The sequence below is a fragment of the Poeciliopsis prolifica genome, unplaced genomic scaffold (genome assembly GCF_027474105.1).
Source record: "Poeciliopsis prolifica strain line A6 unplaced genomic scaffold, Auburn_PproV2 SCAFFOLD025, whole genome shotgun sequence".
In the NCBI taxonomy this organism is placed as follows: Eukaryota; Metazoa; Chordata; class Actinopteri; order Cyprinodontiformes; family Poeciliidae; genus Poeciliopsis; species Poeciliopsis prolifica.
The window spans coordinates 3950552-3970573 of NW_026562400.1; the positions used below are offsets into that span (position 1 = coordinate 3950552).

General features: G+C 35.7%; 2 protein-coding genes across 2 annotated transcripts; one reads left to right on the top strand and one right to left on the bottom strand.

Moving 5' to 3' along the window:
* Positions 1 to 81: 81 nt before the first annotated feature.
* Positions 82 to 9779, top strand: efhb (EF-hand domain family, member B). The gene is made up of 13 exons (XM_055047345.1): positions 82 to 244; positions 1201 to 1266; positions 2711 to 2854; positions 3721 to 3898; positions 4895 to 4954; positions 5066 to 5192; positions 5279 to 5359; positions 5439 to 5515; positions 5604 to 5758; positions 6586 to 6766; positions 6891 to 7097; positions 7835 to 8016; positions 8145 to 9779. Exons 1-13 carry the CDS (start codon positions 176 to 178, stop codon positions 8289 to 8291), a joined length of 1674 nt encoding a protein of 557 aa, XP_054903320.1. The 5' UTR covers positions 82 to 175; the 3' UTR covers positions 8292 to 9779.
* Positions 9780 to 12798: 3019 nt separating this feature from the next.
* si:dkey-82o10.4 (uncharacterized protein LOC797793 homolog) lies at positions 12799 to 19146 on the bottom strand. Its single transcript, XM_055047346.1, has 5 exons — positions 18674 to 19146; positions 17469 to 17540; positions 17219 to 17345; positions 16183 to 16327; positions 12799 to 14513 (listed from the first exon to the last, which is right to left on the bottom strand). Exons 1-5 carry the CDS (start codon positions 19058 to 19060, stop codon positions 14429 to 14431), a joined length of 816 nt encoding a protein of 271 aa, XP_054903321.1. The 5' UTR covers positions 19061 to 19146; the 3' UTR covers positions 12799 to 14428.
* Between the last annotated feature and the right edge of the window lie 876 nt (positions 19147 to 20022).

The window sequence follows — 20022 nt, forward strand, 5'->3', positions numbered from 1 at the left end:
CATTTTTTTTTGGAGGGGGAAACATTTTGTGGCGACTTCAGTTTACATGGAAACTGACGTTGCTAGGCAACAGAACTTAAAACCGTTGGCGGATAAATTCTCGATTCAAAACGTTTCGCTTTAGCTGAACCGGAGACGCGACTATTAACAAACCGGGTTGCTTTCCTAATGCAAGATGGATGTAGCGGAAGAAAAAACCTCAGACCAGCTAATGCAAGATTTGATCCACCAAAACACATCAAGGGTAAGCCAAACTTGATGAATTATTTAAATGAGCTTTCCTACAGGATGGTCATACTAATCTGTGGCACTGTTGGGGTTTATTTAATTACATTTTTTAAACAAATCTTTATTTATCCCAAAGGGAAATTAATTATTGTCACGAGGCAATTACAAATAAATCAATTAATCGAATGATAAACTAAAAACAAACTCAATAATTTCCATTTGTTTATAGATTCTCTATTATTCATTTTATTTGTTTTTTCTGTTGCTTTCTTTTTTGGGGAAGCAGTATCATGTTAAATTTTTATTAGAATTTAATGTTTATTTATCTCTGAGAATGTGGTCTTGCATTATTATGCCATTTTACTTGAAAACAATATCAGAACCCACAATATTATCATTTATCACAATAACATCTTTAAATGACTTATTGTCCAGCAAAATTTGCTATCATGAATGGCCGACTAACTCATATTACCCAAGTTTCTTCCAAGAGTTGTTGTACAAGCTGAAGGCTGTGGACAGGAGGGATCTCCAGTAGCAGTCAGTATTACAGGACATCTGCTGAAGCCTCTATTGTTGAAAAGGGGACACTTTATCATTTCATTTATTTGTTTATGTTGTGGGCTGTTGTATTTCTTGGCTTATTTTTGTCTGTACTCTATTGATTCTCTTTATAAGTTCTGAGAACAATTTGCTGAACATAACATTCTCATGACGTAAATTATCTGTATTTAAAATACATTTTTGTTTACTTTATAGAATATTCAAATTTTCAGACAAACTACAGTTTGGGTTTTAAGCCAACTATTTATAATGAACAGCAAGAAACCTTTTAAATATAGGACTCTGTGTGTAAGAAATTCATATCGTATTATGTGTTTAATTTTTTAAACTGAATTACTGAAATAAATTAAGTGATAAGATTCTAATTTACTGAGATGCACTTGTATTTCTTTATTTCATTTGTTTTAGTATCCACCTAGGAAACTAAGACCCATTGAACACACCGTAAAGGGCTGTCTACAAGAGATTTCATATGTAAGTTTGGATATTTTTTTAATACTGAGATCAAGCAGTGTGAGTCAGTTTGTGTGCCTGTGTGTGTGTGTTTCTTTAGTTTAATTTCAGCTTAATTTAACTTCAATTTCCTGCAATTTTATCTACAGGCTCCCACAAGTTCAAATTTTAACAAATAATGACATTATCTGCCATAACTATGCAGATGATATGCAACTCGACATTGTAATGCCGCCAAGTGAGTCTGAACCCATTCAAATATTCAACAAATTAATGTGTCATAACTTTCTTCAGCTGAACAGAAACCAAACTAAAGTAATTATCTTTGGACCTAAAGAGTCAAAAGTCATTGCACGTATTTAGCTCCAATTTTATATTTAGCTAGAAACTACTGATCAGTGCCAACATCTGGGTGTAGTGATGGACTCAGACCTGAACCTTAAAAAAAAGACGGTTGTAAAGTCAGCCTTCTGTCACCTGAAGAACATTAATTAAAGGACCAATGTCCCAACCTAAAAATTCAGTAAGACAACTGCAACTTATCCAGAACGCTCACTAAAACTCAGAAAGTAGGGAAAGAACTTACTCTGTGTCAGAGAATAGATTGTAAAATACATTCGCTTGTTTATAAGTCACTGAACGGCTTAGCACCAAAATACATGAAAGATCTGCTGTTGACGTATCAACTTTTCAGATCACTCAGAGTCAGAACCGAACATGGAGAAACAACATGCAGTTTTTATGCTTCTCTAATCTGGAATAAACTTCCAGAAAGCTGCAAAACTGCTGAAACATTGAAATAGCTTTAGATCACGTGTCAAACTCAAGGCCAAATCCGGCCTGCCATAGGTTTTTATGCGGCCCTCTAGATTCTCAACTAAACACCAAATGTTATGTTATCAATCAAATCAATGCAGTTTTTATCTGACTACTGCCAAACTATATCAATCAGTCCCTCCAGTTTCTTGCAAATTATCATAAAAATTCACTGAAAATCAACAAATCCTTGCACTTTCTGCACGAGTACATAATTGGGAGTTTATAGCAGATTTTTCTCAAAAATTGTCAAAAACGTTCTTACTTGCACTAAACAGCGGCCTCAGCTTTAGTTGATGCCTGATGATAGTCCATGATCTGTACAGCGAGTAATAAAAAGTTCTAAAAAAAACCACAGCAAATTAGTGTCACAAACACTATTAATAGTTTAATACAATACAAAACATTCTGGCACATTTGGCCCTTTAAAATCCTTAGCTTGTCTGCTACGCTCCTGCCTGTCTCCTTCTGTGTTGCGTGTCGTTATCTTATTTGTTCTTTTGTCATTATTAACTGCATAACTTACCAAAACTGTGCAGACGTTTGCACCAAGTTTACATACAATATACTAAGACAGAGGTTCATAATCTGAGACACACTTATTCATGTTTTTTTTTTATGTCTCACATTATACTTTTTCAACAATCAGCCCCCGACGCCGCCACTTGTGAAGCACTTCCGCAGCACCTTACGGGCAGGACCAAGACCCGTCAAACGGCCTTTATGGAGGGTGGTAGACCCAGAGCTTATCAACTCCATGGTTCATGGCATCAGAACCAACGCAACCGACTCTGTGAGAAAAGCACATCACAAAACCTTCCACTGGAAAAACACAAAATCTTACCAAGTATTTTTTTCTTGTGTAGTTTCTTCTTCATATATCTTAGCCCACTTGAATAGTGTATATATAACTTTTACAAGAGAAACATGAGTTTGTTTTAAGTCATTAATTCCTTAACATTGATGAAAAAGTACTAGTTCCTGGTAGATTATTTCTCTTATAACAAGGGGAGAATGTCTTGTTATAAGTTAAATATTCTAGTACTTTTTCATCAATGTTAAGGAATTATTGACTTAAAACAAACTCATATTTCTTGCTGAAAAGTTACTTGCAAGTCAGTTTTATTTTATTTGAAGTGTTCTAAGATATTTTCACTGTAAAGAAGACAAAAATTACTTGGTAAGATTGTGTGTTTTTGCAGTGTAGTGGTGGTTTCCTGGGTTAATTTGCACCATGTGTACATCATAATTTACACAATTATTAGGTACAATTCCTCACAGGACTCCTTCACAGTTTAGAAAAGCATGGAAACAAAATTTTAGGTCAAGAAAAATGTGCAGGAATCATTTTCTTGGGGGATTTCTAAATTTCTTTTGATTAGGCCTCTTTCAGATCATATTAATCTGTGAAAACTGGTTACTTTATGACTTTATTTATATTTAATCCCTTTGCTTTTCCGAAAAATATGCTGCCAGTTTGAGATCACACTGAATGTCTTTCATTTACTGATAGTAAGGTTTGTTAGCGTCTGTTACATGATAGTAGCACAGAGAAATTTAGTAAGATGCTTCTAACTGGCACTGCAAAAATAATTAATACAATAAAACTTGGTCTTTCTGAGCTGCGTTGCGATCAGGATGTTTGTGTGATTTTTCCAGCTGGGCAACGACTTGCTGTTTCCTCCCGACAAGTCAATCTTCCAGCACAAGATAAATGAACTTAAAGAGTCTGTTTATGCTTCGAGTAAAGTTCTGCTGGGCCGAACACCGGCCCCGTTTTCTGAGTTTCCTGACTGGGTCAACGAAGGAACTACATTTGGAGATAAAGTAGTTAGAGGTAATTGATGTTCCCTAATGATACTTTTTGCTCCAAATACCAGAGAGCGGGTAGTAACACTTGACAAAGCATATTCTGGTTCAGTTTCACTGCTTAGACCTTTTCCGTTCACACCTAACATCAATTAAATGAGTCCGATTAAAGGGGCAGGATCATGTAAAATCAATTTGTTTGAGCTCTACATTATGTTGTAATTCTGTTCCCTCATGAAAAACATACCTAAAGGGTTGCGTTGATTCTTTCGTGGAAATCCTTTAATCTCCATGGCAACCGTTGTTGCTGTACAAAACACTGGGTGGACTTAGCTCCGCCTCCAAGATGCAGCTCCTCCTTATAGCTGCAGTTTCCCAGCTTCCACCTCACAAAATCTCAAAGAATCTCCCTCTCAGTTCCTTCAGATTAGCCAGCAGTAATTAGCAAACAAATAGGAATTACTTTTCAGTGAAATGGTGGTTAAAAAATAAAATAAAATTAAAGGGCTAATAGGCTCTTCTAAAAGAGAAGAAGCCCCAAATGAAGGCCAAATTTCTGTAAAATCATATTTGGTCTTGCGTTTTTGTAACAATTATAGTTAACTCAGTTACTTGATTGTTCTATAAAATGGCACAACATGTCTAGAAAACACTCCATTAACTTAAAATTTAGCTAAGTTTCTCCAATTGGGTGGTTCGTTAGCTAAAGCCTACAAATGCAAACGTATAAAGGATGTTGTGTTTCAAAGAAGTGTTTAAAAAAAGCATAATTACAAAGATTGATTAAAAAAATGTTTTCATGTAAGCAAAATTGAATTAATTTTCAGTCTATTTCTAATTTATATGTGTGAAAGAAACCTTTCATTCTCAATCTGTCTCCTTAAATGTAGAAAATTTAAAATGCCAAACCACAGAGGTATTCTATGTATTTAGTCTCTCCAAAATGTTGCGTTAGCTCTCTTAATAGCAAGAATCATAGCTATTGGTGAAGTTTCTAATTTTGCCCCTCATCTCTTTCATCCAGAATATGAGATGGGTGAAGTCTTGTTCCCTCCAAAAACAGCAGAGGAGTTGGAGTTACAAGGTGAAGAGGGACAGAAAGCTCCAATCTTGAGTCACTATTCTGATTTTGTTGAAAAATTGTGCATATTCCAAAGTGAAACTTTTAAATAATGTCTATTTGGCTTACTCTCAGCCATGAACATTGGAGGGTTTGATTTTAGTGACGTCCATAAAGGCAAGACGTTTGGGGATCCCACACCCCACTGCAACAATGGCAGTTATACTGCCAAAACTATGCACTGGTTAGGAGAATCACACAAGTAAGTTCTGTACCAAACCTTAGCCACAAGTGTGACAAGTAACTTTTTAGCTTCAAATGTTTTTCTCCATTAATATATTGTTTCAGGTTTCACAATCCACATCCTCCTTGGAAGAGATCTGGAAACAAGGAAAAGTTGGCATTGGAAACTGGCAACCCCAGCTGCATGTAGGCTTTTGTTGTTCTTTGGTTAATTTCCCTCATGTTCAACAAAAGTACCTGGTGTTTGACTTTATCCATCCACCAGTCGTGGTAGGAGGAAAATTCCTCTTCCCGTTCCACCTGACCACACATTTGGATATACCCCTCCAGTGGATCCATGGGGTAAAAAAAAGCCTTTCCAAGTGTAAAAACACAAACTGAAAAACTTCTGAGTGGGAAGCAGAGATTGGCTCTTTTCTTTCCTCTGCAGGAGCTGGAGATCTTCTCCACAACGCTGAGCCGGGGACGTTTGTTCGAGGTCCAGATTGGCAGCGAACCGCGATTGGTGTAGCAAGACAATTCCTCAAGAGGGTCAACTATAACAACTTTCCCAGTCTGCTGAAGGCTTTCCAATATTATGACAAGGTATGGATGAGACTAATACAGGCAAGTATTTAAGTTTTCTGTCTTATTTTCATCTCACATATACAGTAGAGGAAAGGTGGTCCAAAATAATCTCACTATCACAGCTTTAGTCAATATAAACTATAGATTTCTTAATCGGTGATTTACCCTCTTTAATGTGTTTTTATATCAGCCATCTTTGTTGTAGACAAAGATACATTGTTGGTTTTGATTCTTTGGGGGTAGTAACTAATTATATTTATTACACTACATTTACTTGAGTAACTTTTTTGAAAAAAAAAAAACTTTCAGGAGTATTCTTATGGTGTAATTTTTACTTTTACTTGGGTAATCTTATTATGAAGTTTTGTTACTCTTACTGGAGTAAAATTTCTGGTTACTCAACCCACCGTAATTTCACTTTCTGAAGATTTTGCTTATTTTCACCAAAAATTCACCTGAAACAGACACAAAACCTGCAGTTTTTGTTAAAATTTCATAAGTTTTATGTTGAAAGAAGCTAACAGTAAAGTTACGATGCAGTTCTGCTCATGGTGGACAATATCCAATTGTTTTCTGCTGTAATTTTGGCTCCATTATTCCACAAACTTTTAAACAATAATTTCAGGATTCAAGAAAGTCACATAAAGTGTTGTTTGCTTTAAAATGTGCTGCAATATGTATGTATCACTATTAAACCCAAATATGAAAGCCATCATATTGACTTTATTCCAACCTGCTATAACACATTTAGTCCACACATTTGGAAGCATTGTAGAGTTATTGGTTATTGTTAGGTAAAAATATCTTAGTAGAAAAAGTTTGTGGTATTTCTCTTTGCTTTTCAGAAAGGAAGGGGCCTGATCGATAAAGAAGATCTGTGGGTAGTTTGTCGTGAGTTCAACCTGACCCTGAATGGCAAACTTCTGGATGGCGTGATGGAGTTTTGCGATGTAGACAAAGATGGATTCCTCAACTTCATAGAATTTGCTAATTTTCTAACATTTAAGGACATGATGCCCCTCCGTGGTCAGTGAAAGAAGACTTAAGCTCAGCTTTACACCACATAATGTCCCTTACACAGAGTTAAAAATTATTTTTTTCATCTCTGATTCAGTTTTAAGTTTCTGGTGTTGTTTCTTTTCTCCTGCAGAGACTCATTACGGATTACCTCCAATCAGTATGAACGAGAAGATATCATCGGATTTATCGAAATTTGTTCCCTCACTGTCCTTGTACGGGCCTGACGACTTGGTGCCATTGGAGCCAGGCAGCTCAAAGAATGTTATCAGGACCATCAGGAGACCCAGACCAGATTTAGACTTTGTATCCTCCACCAGTGATGAGCTGCCCACACTTAGTAAGTCCAGAGCAGGGCTTTTGGTTTGACTGATACTGTGTATTTACCATAAATTATCTACAAAGTGCTAATATAATCATTAGTCATTGATTTAACCAAAGCTTTAATAGTAGTAGATAGGGCTAAGCAATAAATCAATAAGAATATATCTTGCTATAGAGACATAATACAAATGGATAATAAAGTTTGACAGAATTTTCTAGAATATCACTGAATTTATTCAGAACCGCACAGCATTCTGGGGGACGTAGGCAGAGGAAAAGGCCTCAGCCGCTCAACCTCTCACAGTTAGCTGACAAGCAAGAAACTCCACTCACTCTTTGGTTACCTAGCAACCACTTACTCACTCTTTGGTTGCCTAGCAACAACCTGTTGAGTTAACTTGCGCAGCAGCAGTTTCAGGTTCCACCACCATGCCTCCAAACTGCTTAAAAATAAGAAACAGCGGAGTGAAAACTGTGGAGGCCACATTGCCAGTTTGTCAGCATTTCAGATATTTAAAACAAAAAAAATGATTAATCATCAATAATATCATGAAACCCTAAAATGAAGTAAGAGAGAATTAATTGTATTTTACACTCCCAACTAACACAAAAAACAGCCATCACACTATTTGTTTATCACTGAATGAGACAAAGGTTAAATTAATCAAACCAAGTTTATGTTGACCTAATTTCAATTCTATTTACGGCTACCATAACTGATCAGTTTCCTTATTTGAACTATTTCCTTTTCAGGTGGTCGCACCTACGGGATCCCATCCATACGCTATGACCTTCTACCTCCACTCATGAGACGAATCAACGACAGAACGGACTACGGGGATTTAGCCACACTTCCAGAGCTCCTGCAGCCATCAATGCATGATCTCTATGGAGTTGACGCAAAGCATTTCTTCAGTCCTCGAACCAAACAGGAGGTGAGTCGCAAACATAAAGTCGTTTTTTGCTTTTATATTCAGAGTCGGGTATAACTATTTACATTTGCTCAATTACACTTACTCCATCTTGCTGTACTTTTTAACTCTTTTTAATCTCTCCATCACAGATTGAGGAGATTTTCAGAAATATCGGTGTGAGCATTTCTGACGAGATGTTTGAGGAGGCGTGGAAGCTGGCGTCCATGAAGAAACCCAACGGAGAAGTTTCTGTCGAGCTTTTCCGTCAGACACTAAAGGAACTAAATGCTATTTAAAAAAATTATTCATAATTAGGCCCAAGCAGCAAAGTGCTGCAAAGGACTGTTTATTTTTATGATTCTGTCACTCTAAAGTGGTGGGTTTCTGGAGGCTTTATTATATTCAAAAACTCACCAAACTTGGAATATGCGTCGTCTGCAAAAAATGTACGTATTTTAAGATCGCTGCAAAAATTGCATAAGAAACGGCTCTACAGCGCCACCTAGCAACTTTCAAAACACCCTTCAGAATGACCTTGCTTCATCATAGAGACATGAATTTTGGTACACTTGTAGAGCCTGCTCGCCACGAAACACAAAACTTATATCTCCAACACAAAAAACTCACACAGGCACCATTCTTTCAGCGTTTGACCATCATCGGGTGCCTACAATGCCACACCCCCTGAGAACAGGAAGTGTCATGTCTGTAACGTCGTTGCCATACTTTTGGCTCTAAATTCCACAGTTCCAAGCCGAACTGCACCACACTCACTAGGATTGATCCTTATCCACACCCCAACAGGAATCCATAACATTCGTTAGTGGGCGTGGCCTAATTTCTCAACAGCACTCCCTAGAAGTTTTTACGTGACAGCCTCAAGCAATGCTTTAATCCAGAATTTTGAAACATGGTACACATGTATTTCTTGTCAGGACCTACAAAAAGGTCTCTTAGAGCCATGGTCCAAACCCAACAGGAAGTCGGCCATTTTGGGTCAAAGCTGCTAATTCTTCTTTTTTATAGATGTATCTGATCAAATTTGTCGGACAGTTTTTGAGAAACAGACTTCAAAATCACTCAGGAGAGTCTTGAGACATTGAAAGTTGAAAGTTATCACAGGATTGTACATCAAAGCATGTGGGCGTGGGTAAGTGTCAAACTTTGACTATTCGCCATGAAATATCAAGGTGCAATAACTTCCACACATAAGGTCACAGCTGCATCACACTTTCTATGTCTCATTATAAGCCATCCCTGATCACATTCACATGATCAACTGATGACATGAGCCCTGCCCCATTTCCAACAGGAAGTCGCCTTTTTTTTCTACTGGATGCCTTACTTTTACTCGTTGATTCATTTAGCTTTAAATCTGTCACATACAATGACATGATGATGAATTCTGTCAATGCTGATTGCTGGCTGAACCATGGCCAAATACCTCACCGTTTGCGTACGATCATCTCTGAATCATACAGCATTATGATTGACTTTTGTGAATCTCTACAGAGCCCAATAACATCACATTGTGATTTGACTCCATTGCGCCCCCTTGGTTAATCCATCAGCTATATCTCCTCACCGCATCGGCCGATCTGCACCAGATTTTTTGTGCGTCGTCAGGGAGCGCTGCTGATCGCATCAATGCGTATCACCTGGTGAACGGATGTAGGAGCTGTGCGAGAGCAGCTGCGGTGGATGGAGGGCGGCGGCGTCAGAGCTCCCACGGTCGGCAGGAGGCTGGAGCAGCGCTGAGCTGCGAGGGCCGCTCAACGCCGCTTGCGGCTTTAATTACATGTTGCTATTTTTTAAATAAAAAGAAAAGAACACAAATAATTCCTGAATTTAAATGTTTTCTTCAATCGGAGCCACATTATAGTATCTGAACTAATAAAACTGAGTAATTTGATTTGTAGGAAAAAACCTTGAAAAGTGACAAAAGGTTATTTCATTTACTATAATATGATTTTACATCCATTTCAGAAAATCAGATCTCCAGATAAATCCTATTTTCATTCACTCAGGTCCTCAAATATCACTTCCGATTTTAAACAATCAGTAAGCATTTCAATACAAGTAAAAAATTATGCATAAAAAAATTAAAACTAAAGTGATAATTTAAGATTATTTTATCTGAATGTGTAGCACTCCCAATATTTTGCGTTTATTCTGTTTTGAAAATGATACAATACAATTTCTATTAACTGTTGAGATAAGAAAAATATAACATTAATTTGTGCCGAAAAAAGAAAAAACATCTAAACATGATGCACCACTTTGCTTGACAAATGATATTATGTTTTTAGGATTGAAACTGTCACCTTTTGTTGTCTTTTACTTATTTTTAAATAACTGCATTTCAGAAATTTTAAACTAAAAGTGCAACTCATCTCATTACACACAGTGATGTGTTTTGTGTTTGTATTTTTGATGATTATGACACAGGTTCTGAGAACCCCAAAGTAAAGTTCTCATAAAAGTACACTGAAAAAAGAGAACGTAGCCCCAACTTAAACAAAAAGATAATTTAATTTGTTGCATGCAGTCGGATCAGATCTATTTACGTTTGTTTAAGATGACAACTTGATCACGTGTATAATTTTTTTCAAAGTTGGATCACTCGTTTTTTTTCAGTGTATAATATAGACCAACAAAAATAGAATTTTGTATTAAATATTTTGTATGTTATTCCTTAAAGATTTATGGAGAACACATTTTGACATTATATTAACCAACATTGAACTGAGTGAGACAGATTAATCCCATTAGAAGGGTTGGATTAATTAAATTAATGACGCTGGCTGGCACCCAGCAGCGACTAATCTAAACAAAATAAACATTTAACAGTTAGAAACTACGAGAAAACGTCAGCTTTTGTGTGCTTCACTGACTCACAGGCGTGCTAAATTTTTTCCGAGTCTTGACGTGAGCCAGGCCAGCAACACTCATTTAATCTTGTTACGACTCCACGAGAGATTCAGCTGGAACCAAAAAAATAAAAAACCCACGCAAACTTCCAGACACAGAAAAATTAGACTAATCCTCCATGTCTGCCGCTACAAATGAATGAAGGAGCTGTTAATGACAGCAGGTTTTTGTTTTTATCAACAATGCAGGAGCCAGTTTGAAGAATGCAATGAGACACAGTATTCAGAAACAGGTGACACATTTCTAATATAATTTAACAGCCAATGAGGAGAATTTGTTGTTCATCAACCATCAGGTGAAATAGTGATGGGAATATTTTCTTAAGCCCAAATTTTCTCTCTTGCAAAAAAAAAAAAGAAGAAAATTTTTACATTTTACAGCACAGTAGCATCATAAAAAAACATTATAGATGTTAAAAAAGATGCATTTATTGGGTGGTAAGGTATTTAATGGCTAACCCACAAATATGAATCAGAGAAATCAATCAATTTAAATAATTGATCAAACATCCATTTCCAGAAACCCAGGAAAAGATGCCGTATTTTTAAAAGACTGACCTTTTGAAAGAAGCTAGTTATGAACATTTTGAAGATCAGAGCAGAAGAAATTTAGTTTTTTATTTTTGAAAATCTGGAGGAAGTTGAGACTAAAAAGTATGCAGATTTAATTTCCCAGCAGAAATTGAACGAATCAAAGCAATACTTTGTTTTTGATGACGGAATAACATTAAAATATAATGTAAAGATAAGAAAGTCAAACTTTTCCCTCTAAAAACTTTAATTACATCACTCACTTTTAGATTAAATGACTGAAATTATTTTTCCTGATATATAGCTGAAGTTCCAGTTTTGTTATATTGAGTTATAGTAGTAGTTATATTGAGGTCTGTGTCACAAGGAGGGAGTTTAAAAACCTGTAGACAAAAGGAAAGGAAAAAATGAATGGGAAAAGAGATGCTGAAAGTTCAAGCTTTCACTTCATGAGAGGAAAAACTGTGCAGATGATGTTTGCAGGTCTCCAGTGCCCCCAAGTGGGCAACCAGCAACACCAATAAATGCTAAATCCTCTTATTTTGACACTTTTTAGCTAACATTTTGGGAAAGAACACACATTCTAACACCATTCAACAGAAGTGTTCTTAAACATAAATCTGGTCCGAAAATCAACAACACCAACTTCTCTTCCTTGAAAGACAACAATTAAGATGTGTTACAAATTAATCCAACTGTCTAATCGAGGAAAGTGCAAATTCTGCCTCAAAATATGCTTTATATATTTTAAATGGCAGAAACATTCTGCTACATGTGTTATAAGATTTATGGTAAATTCCTTCAGAGGGAAAAAAAACCTCCCATTTTAAATAAAATCACAAATTTCATCCAAATGTAATGTTACATTTGGATGAAATTTGTGATTTTTAATGTTAGCTTAAACTAACATTCTCTATCTGATTACTTTAACTAATAATTAGTTGCACACTTGTAGTTTAAATTTGCTTCCCACATGGTCAGCTGATCATAATTATTTAAGAAAAAATAAATAAATCAGGAAGTTAAGGTACCTGGTCATAACGCAGCAGGACATTGTAAATTTCCCTCATTTGAATTCAGATATATCAAACTGTTCAAAAGGGGAACGCATCAAAGGGACACTGGACATTTATTTTGCTAAGTATTTTTGGTGTAATTTCTAGTGCAAATATTTTAGTATACTTGAAATAAGAAAAAAACTACCTTACAAGCAGCTTTAATGGAAAAATGCAAATTATGAGTTAAATAATCTACCAATGGAACTTGTACTTGGTTTGTCTTTTTCAAGCATACTAAGATGTTTTGTAGTAGAAGTGTAAAAATAAAGCACAGGAGTGGTATATTCAGTTTAGATCAAGCATTTTATTTATTCAAAATAATAAAACTCAGTTGTCCTGAGTCACATTCTAGACTTTGTGAAATAGTTTGAACCAAATCATTCAGAATGGAGTAAAAAAGAGACAGTTGATTTTTTTTCAGTTTATGGCTCTACAGGTTGTTTTGGGGATTACATACTTAATTATCTGATGAAATGTCAAATGGGTTTCTGTTGGTAAAGTCATAAAAAAAGAACAACTAACTAAAAAGAGTGGAGGTAAAGCTGTTTGTGGCAACATTTAGTTCTGGAGCGTTGAAGGCATCAAGGGAATAATTCAAGTGGGATATGGGTTTGCTTACAGCAGGCTCACCCATGTCCAATGCTTAGCTTTGCATATGAGAACGTAAAAGTACGCAGTCTTTTTTAAAATAAGGTAAAAGCAACAACAGATGAACAAAATTTTCATTTTCAGATCAATTTTTGCAGATGCAGTGTCTGTCCCGTCACACCAGCAGGTTGTTTCCTTTGAGTCATTTTTACCCTTAGACCAGCTAAATCAGGGGTGTCCAAAGTGCGGCCCCGGGCCATTTGTGGCCTCCTGAAACACACATATTTGGCCCCCAGTGCAAGTACTGTATTTTCCAGACTTTAAGTCGCTCCGGAGTTCAAGTCATACCAGCCATGAGATGCAGAATAAAGCAAAAAAAGACATATCTAAGTCGCACCAGAGTATAAGTCACATAAATACGGTATTTGATATAAATGGAGACTTTCTTTCGTTAATTAGGATAAAATCATCACAAACAAGTAAAATATTGGATACAGTACAAAGGATTCGCTTTCTGCATTCTTTTCAAGAACCAGACTTTTACTCAAAAGTGAACTTTGCTTCACCCAAATCTGCTTTTAATTAATTTAATAAACTTGGCTAAATACCAAAAGAGAAACTCATATTGTGCCATTTTACAGCACAGTCAAGTAACTACTGTATGTTTTTTCCAGTTCTATGAAGATGCTTTATGTTTCAAAAACAACTCAAAGGAAATTTGACTTTGCATCATAGTCATACCTTAAAATTCAAGGATTTCTCAACTGTGCAATGAATGAGTCAGAGTTGCACTCAGTAACATTATAACATGACATAAAGCTTTACAAAAGTACATAATAGCACTCATTTAAAGATTTTTTAAATTCTTTTGTTGAAAACTAAAATCAATTAAGTGATTTGAGACCTTTTAGAACCTTTTCCAGTTTTATTTCTAATATCTATATGTTCAGGTTTTATATTTCTTCGCGTAGTTTCAATATTAATGCTTCCATTTACAAGCATATTTGTTGTTACACCTGAATTTTCCAACACTTTTTAACAGTAAATGATTTTCCATTCTATTATCTGTGATTAATTATGTTTTTCCAACATTTAGTAAAAATGATGCAATACACCTAAAATTGTTCACCTGAGGTTGTATTTACCCAAATTTTAAAACAATTTGAAGATGTTTTTATGTCCTGATATGTAAAACCTGACATATTTTTCCACAACTGCCGAGTCTTTTCTCCCATGAGTGAAATCTGCTTCATGTGCGTTGTTTCAAACGATTTCAATTCAGCAGTCAGTTCTCCGGTTTGATCCTGACGTTGTTGCAAAGTGAATTTACTCGTCCATTTTCCAGTGCCAGTGCCAGACGGTTGTCACCATCCAATCAGGAGAAGTCCCTCGTTTTAGCTCTCCGTGGAATCTGTGGAGATAGAGACAGACATGTTTTTTTAAAAAGGAGCAAAAACTGATTTATATTCATTTGTTTATTGAAATTCCAGAAAAAACAGGAAAAAAGTTATTTTTTCAGTTACAGTTCAGAACCTAACAAAACTTTAGCTTCACCTGATTCAAATTCTGTAAAAAAAAAGAAAAAAAAATATTGTGAAGTAAATGTATTTGCACCTTTTAATGTGAATCTACTATTTACTTCAAAACTGTTCGCAGTATAAAGTAACAAACATACATAGCAGGAAATATGAGAGACACATAACGTTTGTAACCAATCTTAACATGTTCAAAGAGAAATAGGAAGAAAAACCTATGATCTGCATAAATTCGTACTATATTTTCAGATGGACCTTCATTATTAGATATCAAAATGAAAAAATATTAACATACCTAGAAGTTACACAAAATAATAGCAAGAAATTTAGACTGTATAAATATATGTTGTGATATATTTGAGTATAAATTAAAGGATATGCCACTGTATATAAACACTGATTTCATCCATACATTATTTACTATGTAAATTTATTTCCAGCTTTGAATAATCTTATTCATTACAACAATTGTTACTCATAGATATTTCTATACACATTAAAGCAAACAGATCTACATAAAAACATAAATCTAAGGGACTTCAAAATCCAGGCTGATTCATTTTCAATTTGAAATTGTCTGAAAAATGTTATATAAAAAGCCTTATTTAACCACTCATGTGGTTAAATAAAAAATCTGCAGAATATGCTAATTTTTTTATGATTAATCGATTAATTATCAGAATATTTGATTATTAAAATAATCGTTAATAGCAACCCTGCTGAATACAAATCCTTCCTATTCTTTTCAGATTTATACTTATAAAAAAACTGATTTATTTCCACAATTACTGTGTTGGTTTATCACGTAAAACTCAACAACAGAATCCCTGAAGTCATTGGTTGTAACAGTAAACTGTGAAAAAGTTTCAGAGTGTGAATATATCTGCGATTCTCTGCAGTAAGATTGTGAAAGAAGGTTTCTTATCCAGCTTAGCAGTCGGTCGGCTCGCCTTTAGGATAATGCCAGAAGGTAACAGGCTTTCTCAGACCTGAACCCTCAGGGACAACAATCTGCCCAACCAGATCGGCGGTATTAGACAGAACCGCCACACACCGCGGCCCAACAACTAACTGGATTACTGGGGAAGAGTAGAAAGAGGCTTTGTCTGAGAACCGATTTCCTCCGTTTTGTTTAAGCAGCAGTTTCACATAAACTGAACCGAATTCTGCTCTTTCTGAACGCCTGTATTAGAGCCTGGACATGGAGGAAGTGAAGAGGCTTTTTTACTCTCTAGGAGAATTTAATAAAATTTTTCTGTTTCTGCAGAAGAATGTATGTATTTGTCATTAATCTAACTTACATTTAAGCCTGTTGCAATAAGCAGTTAATCAATTAAACACATCATCAATTAAAATCAGTTTGATAATTTCAATTCTGGTTTGAAGGGTAATTTTATTGGTTGTTGAGTTTCATTTTCAGTTCTAGTGTTAAGTGTTCTTTGCAAACTTAAAGTTCATTGGTCTTTGAGTGCAAAACTTGTTGCGCAGGTCTAATATTTCCTAAGCGTTGCTCCACATTTTTCACAGTTTGAGTTGTGAACTCACTCATAAACTGCGGTTGCCAGTTTCTTCTGAGGGCTCCCGTCTTCTCCAGAGGCCACCTTGAAGATTTTGGTGCCCTCTGGGTCATCTGGACCCTCGTGTGACGACAGGAACCAAAGCCTCATGACAACGAAGCAGAACTTCCTACCTGCAGGGAGAGTGGTTTTAAAATGTATGTTCTCATTTTTTTCAGACCAGTTTTCCTTTTAGTTTTCCCTAAAAAAGAAACTACAAATAACGGAAAATATTTTCATATGTGCATATAGAAATGATAGAAACTTTCTATTTCTGTACTTAACAAAAATAGCAACTATTTCTATCATAGCAAAATATAACGTCAACATTCCTCATTTGAATTTTTTTTATGATGGAGTGCTCATAAAACTTTATTCTCCTAATATAATCTCTTTATTTTTGTTGAACTGGACCATAAATTATTTCAAATTACATTTTCACCTGTGGATTGTTCATAGATGTCTGTTTGTTTAGATGTGCACTATAAGGGTTGTTTATAAATGTTTTAGTTTTGATTTAATAGTATCTGTAGTCTTCAATTACTCTTTTTTGTTTTGTTTATTTTTGGACCTTATAGGATGCCATAGAGAAGAAAGTGTGACCTTTAACCTGAACTGGAAAAACCAAAAAAATGTTTGTTTTCCAGACAGGATTTAAATGTTTGTTTTCTACGTTAAAGAAACAAAAATAAAGTATTATGAGCCCATGTTCTTGTGTCTTAATGTTTGTATATATGTTTTGTTTTAATCATAATGTCATTGAAGAGTATTCTTGTAACATTAGAACTTTATTCTCATAATTAAAAGAAAATAAATTGTAGCCTGCACTACATATTTTGTTGTAGAGTTGACCTGAATCCATAGTCCAAATAAACAGAAGTTTTAAAACAAGATGGCAGCCTTGGGCGTAATGAAATCACTCTGAAATACAGAGTGAATTGAAAAAAAAATACATTTTCAAAAATGAATGCCTTAGAATTAGAGTGAATTTTTAAAATTCAGTGTTTCACATCAGGAGAACTCACCGTATTCATCGAAGACAACCGAGATGTCCTCCGGTAGCACAAATATGATGTCCTCCATTTTGACGGCGATCTGCCTCCTCTGCACCTTCGTGAGAGGTTTGCACTTCTCCTCCAGATATTCCCTCATCTTCAGAAACAAAATGGATTTCTAGGTTTTGTTTTTAATAAGATGTTACTGCAAATTGTTGACTAGAACCCACTAATCAGGAAATGTTTTGTGGGTAAATTTTGGGTCACTTAGATGTGGTACCTCGTCGGTCACGACCCCTTTCAGCTCGTGGTATCTCCCTCTGGACATCTTGCTGGAAACATGCACCAAAGCCTGGGATGGAAAACGAGAAAATACTTTTTAAAATTTTGTTTTTTAATCAGACTTTGGCATAATAATTTTTTTGCTAATCTTTTTCATAATGCTTATGATTTTATTTGAATTGTATCACAGATAGATTCGTGGCAATAAAACCAAAGATTTTAACGGATTTCTGGCTTTGTTTTGGAGAATTTTCCAAAACAAAGCCAGAAAAAAGAAACCTATTGAGAAAAAAGAAACCTATTGCCTAATCAATAACAATATATATCACAATCGACACATAATTAATATCAGTAGATAACCAATAGTTATCGACACCGACTTATCTAAATCCTAAAGAAAACACATTGAATAAAATAAAATATTCAAAAGTACATTTATTTTACTAATGTCTCCACAAGCCACAATAAAATCTTGCTGAAGAATCTCTGCATAAGAGATTTTACAAAAATCTTATGTAGCAACATTATTGCTCAATATTAGGATTCTGGTTGAAATAAAAACAAATTTGTCTTCCTTTGTCCACTCTTGTGTGAAAAAAACATTATCTGTGGCATTTACCGTCTTCGAGAAACTGAACTTGGAACGCTATGCCATTACCAATACATTACTTCAAAACTGTATTAAAAAACAAAACAATAATATTATTGTTTATTGCAATGATTACTGGGACAATTTATCGTCTAGCTAAATTTATTTTGGTCAGAGTTGGATAGTAACTACTTACATTTACTCAATTGCATTTACTTGAGTAAAAAAATGACTTTTAGGAGTATTTTTACTACACTGTACTTTTCACTTTTACTTGACTAAAATTTCTTGATTCTCTATCCAGTGAATGAAAAACAAACATGTTTTCACCAAAATGCATCAGACACAGACACACCGGCAGTTTTTCTTAAAAGATTCACAAGGTTTTTATTGAAAGAAACTGATCTGGAAAAAATTCTTATACCGGAGTTTAGAAATGAATTGTCAAATTGTAAACACATTTATGTAACTCTACATCGACCTTAGTAAGACTTTTATGCAGTTAAACTTAAGTTTTCATGCAGTTTGTTGCAGTTAAACTTAAGTTTTCATGCAGTTTGTTGCAGTTTAACTTAAGTTTTTTTTTTTTTTTTTAGGTATTTCTTGTAGTTTACCTGCTTCACTCCTCTGTGAAACTCTGCAGAGTTGATGTCCACCTCAAAGTAAAGCTCAATCAGGAGCGTAATGATCCTACAGCGGATCCAGGTGAGCGGGTCCGGGATGCCCACCACAGAGATGTGGGGCCGGGATTCGGGGCTCCCCGGCGGCTCCTCGGCTCCTGGCCGGGAGCTGAACAGTCTGCATCCACCCCCGGCAAACACAAAGCATCTCTGCCCGGGTCCGGAGCCTAAAGGACGCCCAGGACCCGAACACAATCTCCCCCGCTGTTGGCACCGGAACGCCGGCTCCCTGCTGCAGATGGAGCCGCTGCTCCAGGCCTGCGCCCCGGCTGCGAGGCTGCGGAGGTCCCGGCGTGCAGCGAGGCCGGCGATCCGCTGCATCGCGGTGGCGACTGGGCCAAGAATCGGCTCACCGTTCCCCGCATCCGCTGGTTCTCCGGCCGATGGTAACCTTACGCAATTCACCCCATGGTTTACCCACAATGCTTCAGTCAACATGACGCGGACTGTCACTGCTGCTGCATTCAGGGGCTGTAGGAAACTCTACCACTGCAACCACATGGGAACTTTTAGAAAAGATAACTTTGAACAATACGGAGAAATTCAAGTTATATAAGAAAACATCAATGCACTTCAGTCTGCATGTAAACAAATTAAAGCTGAAGCACAAAATGCATTTTTTCTTTGATTAGATTAAATATTTTAGATTAAATATTCAATGTTTTCTACTTGCTTTCTATAGTAAAGTCTGGTGCTTTTCACTTTTATCTCATGAATCTAGAGGAATGATCTTGTTGACAAAATAAAACCCTTTAGAGTTTCTATATTTCTATGGAAAAGAAACCCAGACTTTATAATCCCAAACATTATTAATTTGGGTAATAATTTAGCCTATTTATTTGCAGCGCTATCGTGCTTCTAAATCTTTTTAGACTTTTTGTTTTTACTATAACGAGCTCACGAATTTGTTATCAAACTTTAAACTCCTGCTCAGTAAAATTATATTTATTTTGTTAAGTAAATGAACATGTCCTTTACAACTTTGGAACGACACAAATATGTTAAAATCTTTAACTTTGTAGTTGAAGCATTTGAAATAAATAATTTGTTCAAATTGAAGGCAGCAAGAGTGTTTCACCAAAAGTGTCCAGCAGGGGGAGACAAATACTAATTTATTGGGCTTCACTGGATCTGCATTTTGAAAGTTTGTGAAAAGCAGCGAACTCATTTTTTATGTCGGTCACATCCAATAAAACCAGTAGAAAACGACCAGTTGCACCAGCCGTTTCTGGCCTCTTGGTTTTGTTTTCTTAAAGGCTGTCGGAGGTCATTTAAATATAAAA

Coding starts and splice junctions, on each gene's coding strand:
- si:dkey-82o10.4 (XM_055047346.1), bottom strand. CDS start 19,060: ATGCAGCGGATCGCCGGCCTCGCTGCACGCCGGGACCTCCGCAGCCTC. Junction 17,541..18,673: donor TTCACAGAGGAGTGAAGCAG/GTAAACTACAAG, acceptor TTTCCATCCCAG/GCTTTGGTGCATGTTTCCAG. Junction 17,346..17,468: donor AAGGGGTCGTGACCGACGAG/GTACCACATCTA, acceptor TTGTTTCTGAAG/ATGAGGGAATATCTGGAGGA.
- efhb (XM_055047345.1), top strand. CDS start 176: ATGGATGTAGCGGAAGAAAAAACCTCAGACCAGCTAATGCAAGATTTG. Junction 3,899..4,894: donor TGGAGATAAAGTAGTTAGAG/GTAATTGATGTT, acceptor TCTTTCATCCAG/AATATGAGATGGGTGAAGTC. Junction 4,955..5,065: donor AGAGGAGTTGGAGTTACAAG/GTGAAGAGGGAC, acceptor GCTTACTCTCAG/CCATGAACATTGGAGGGTTT.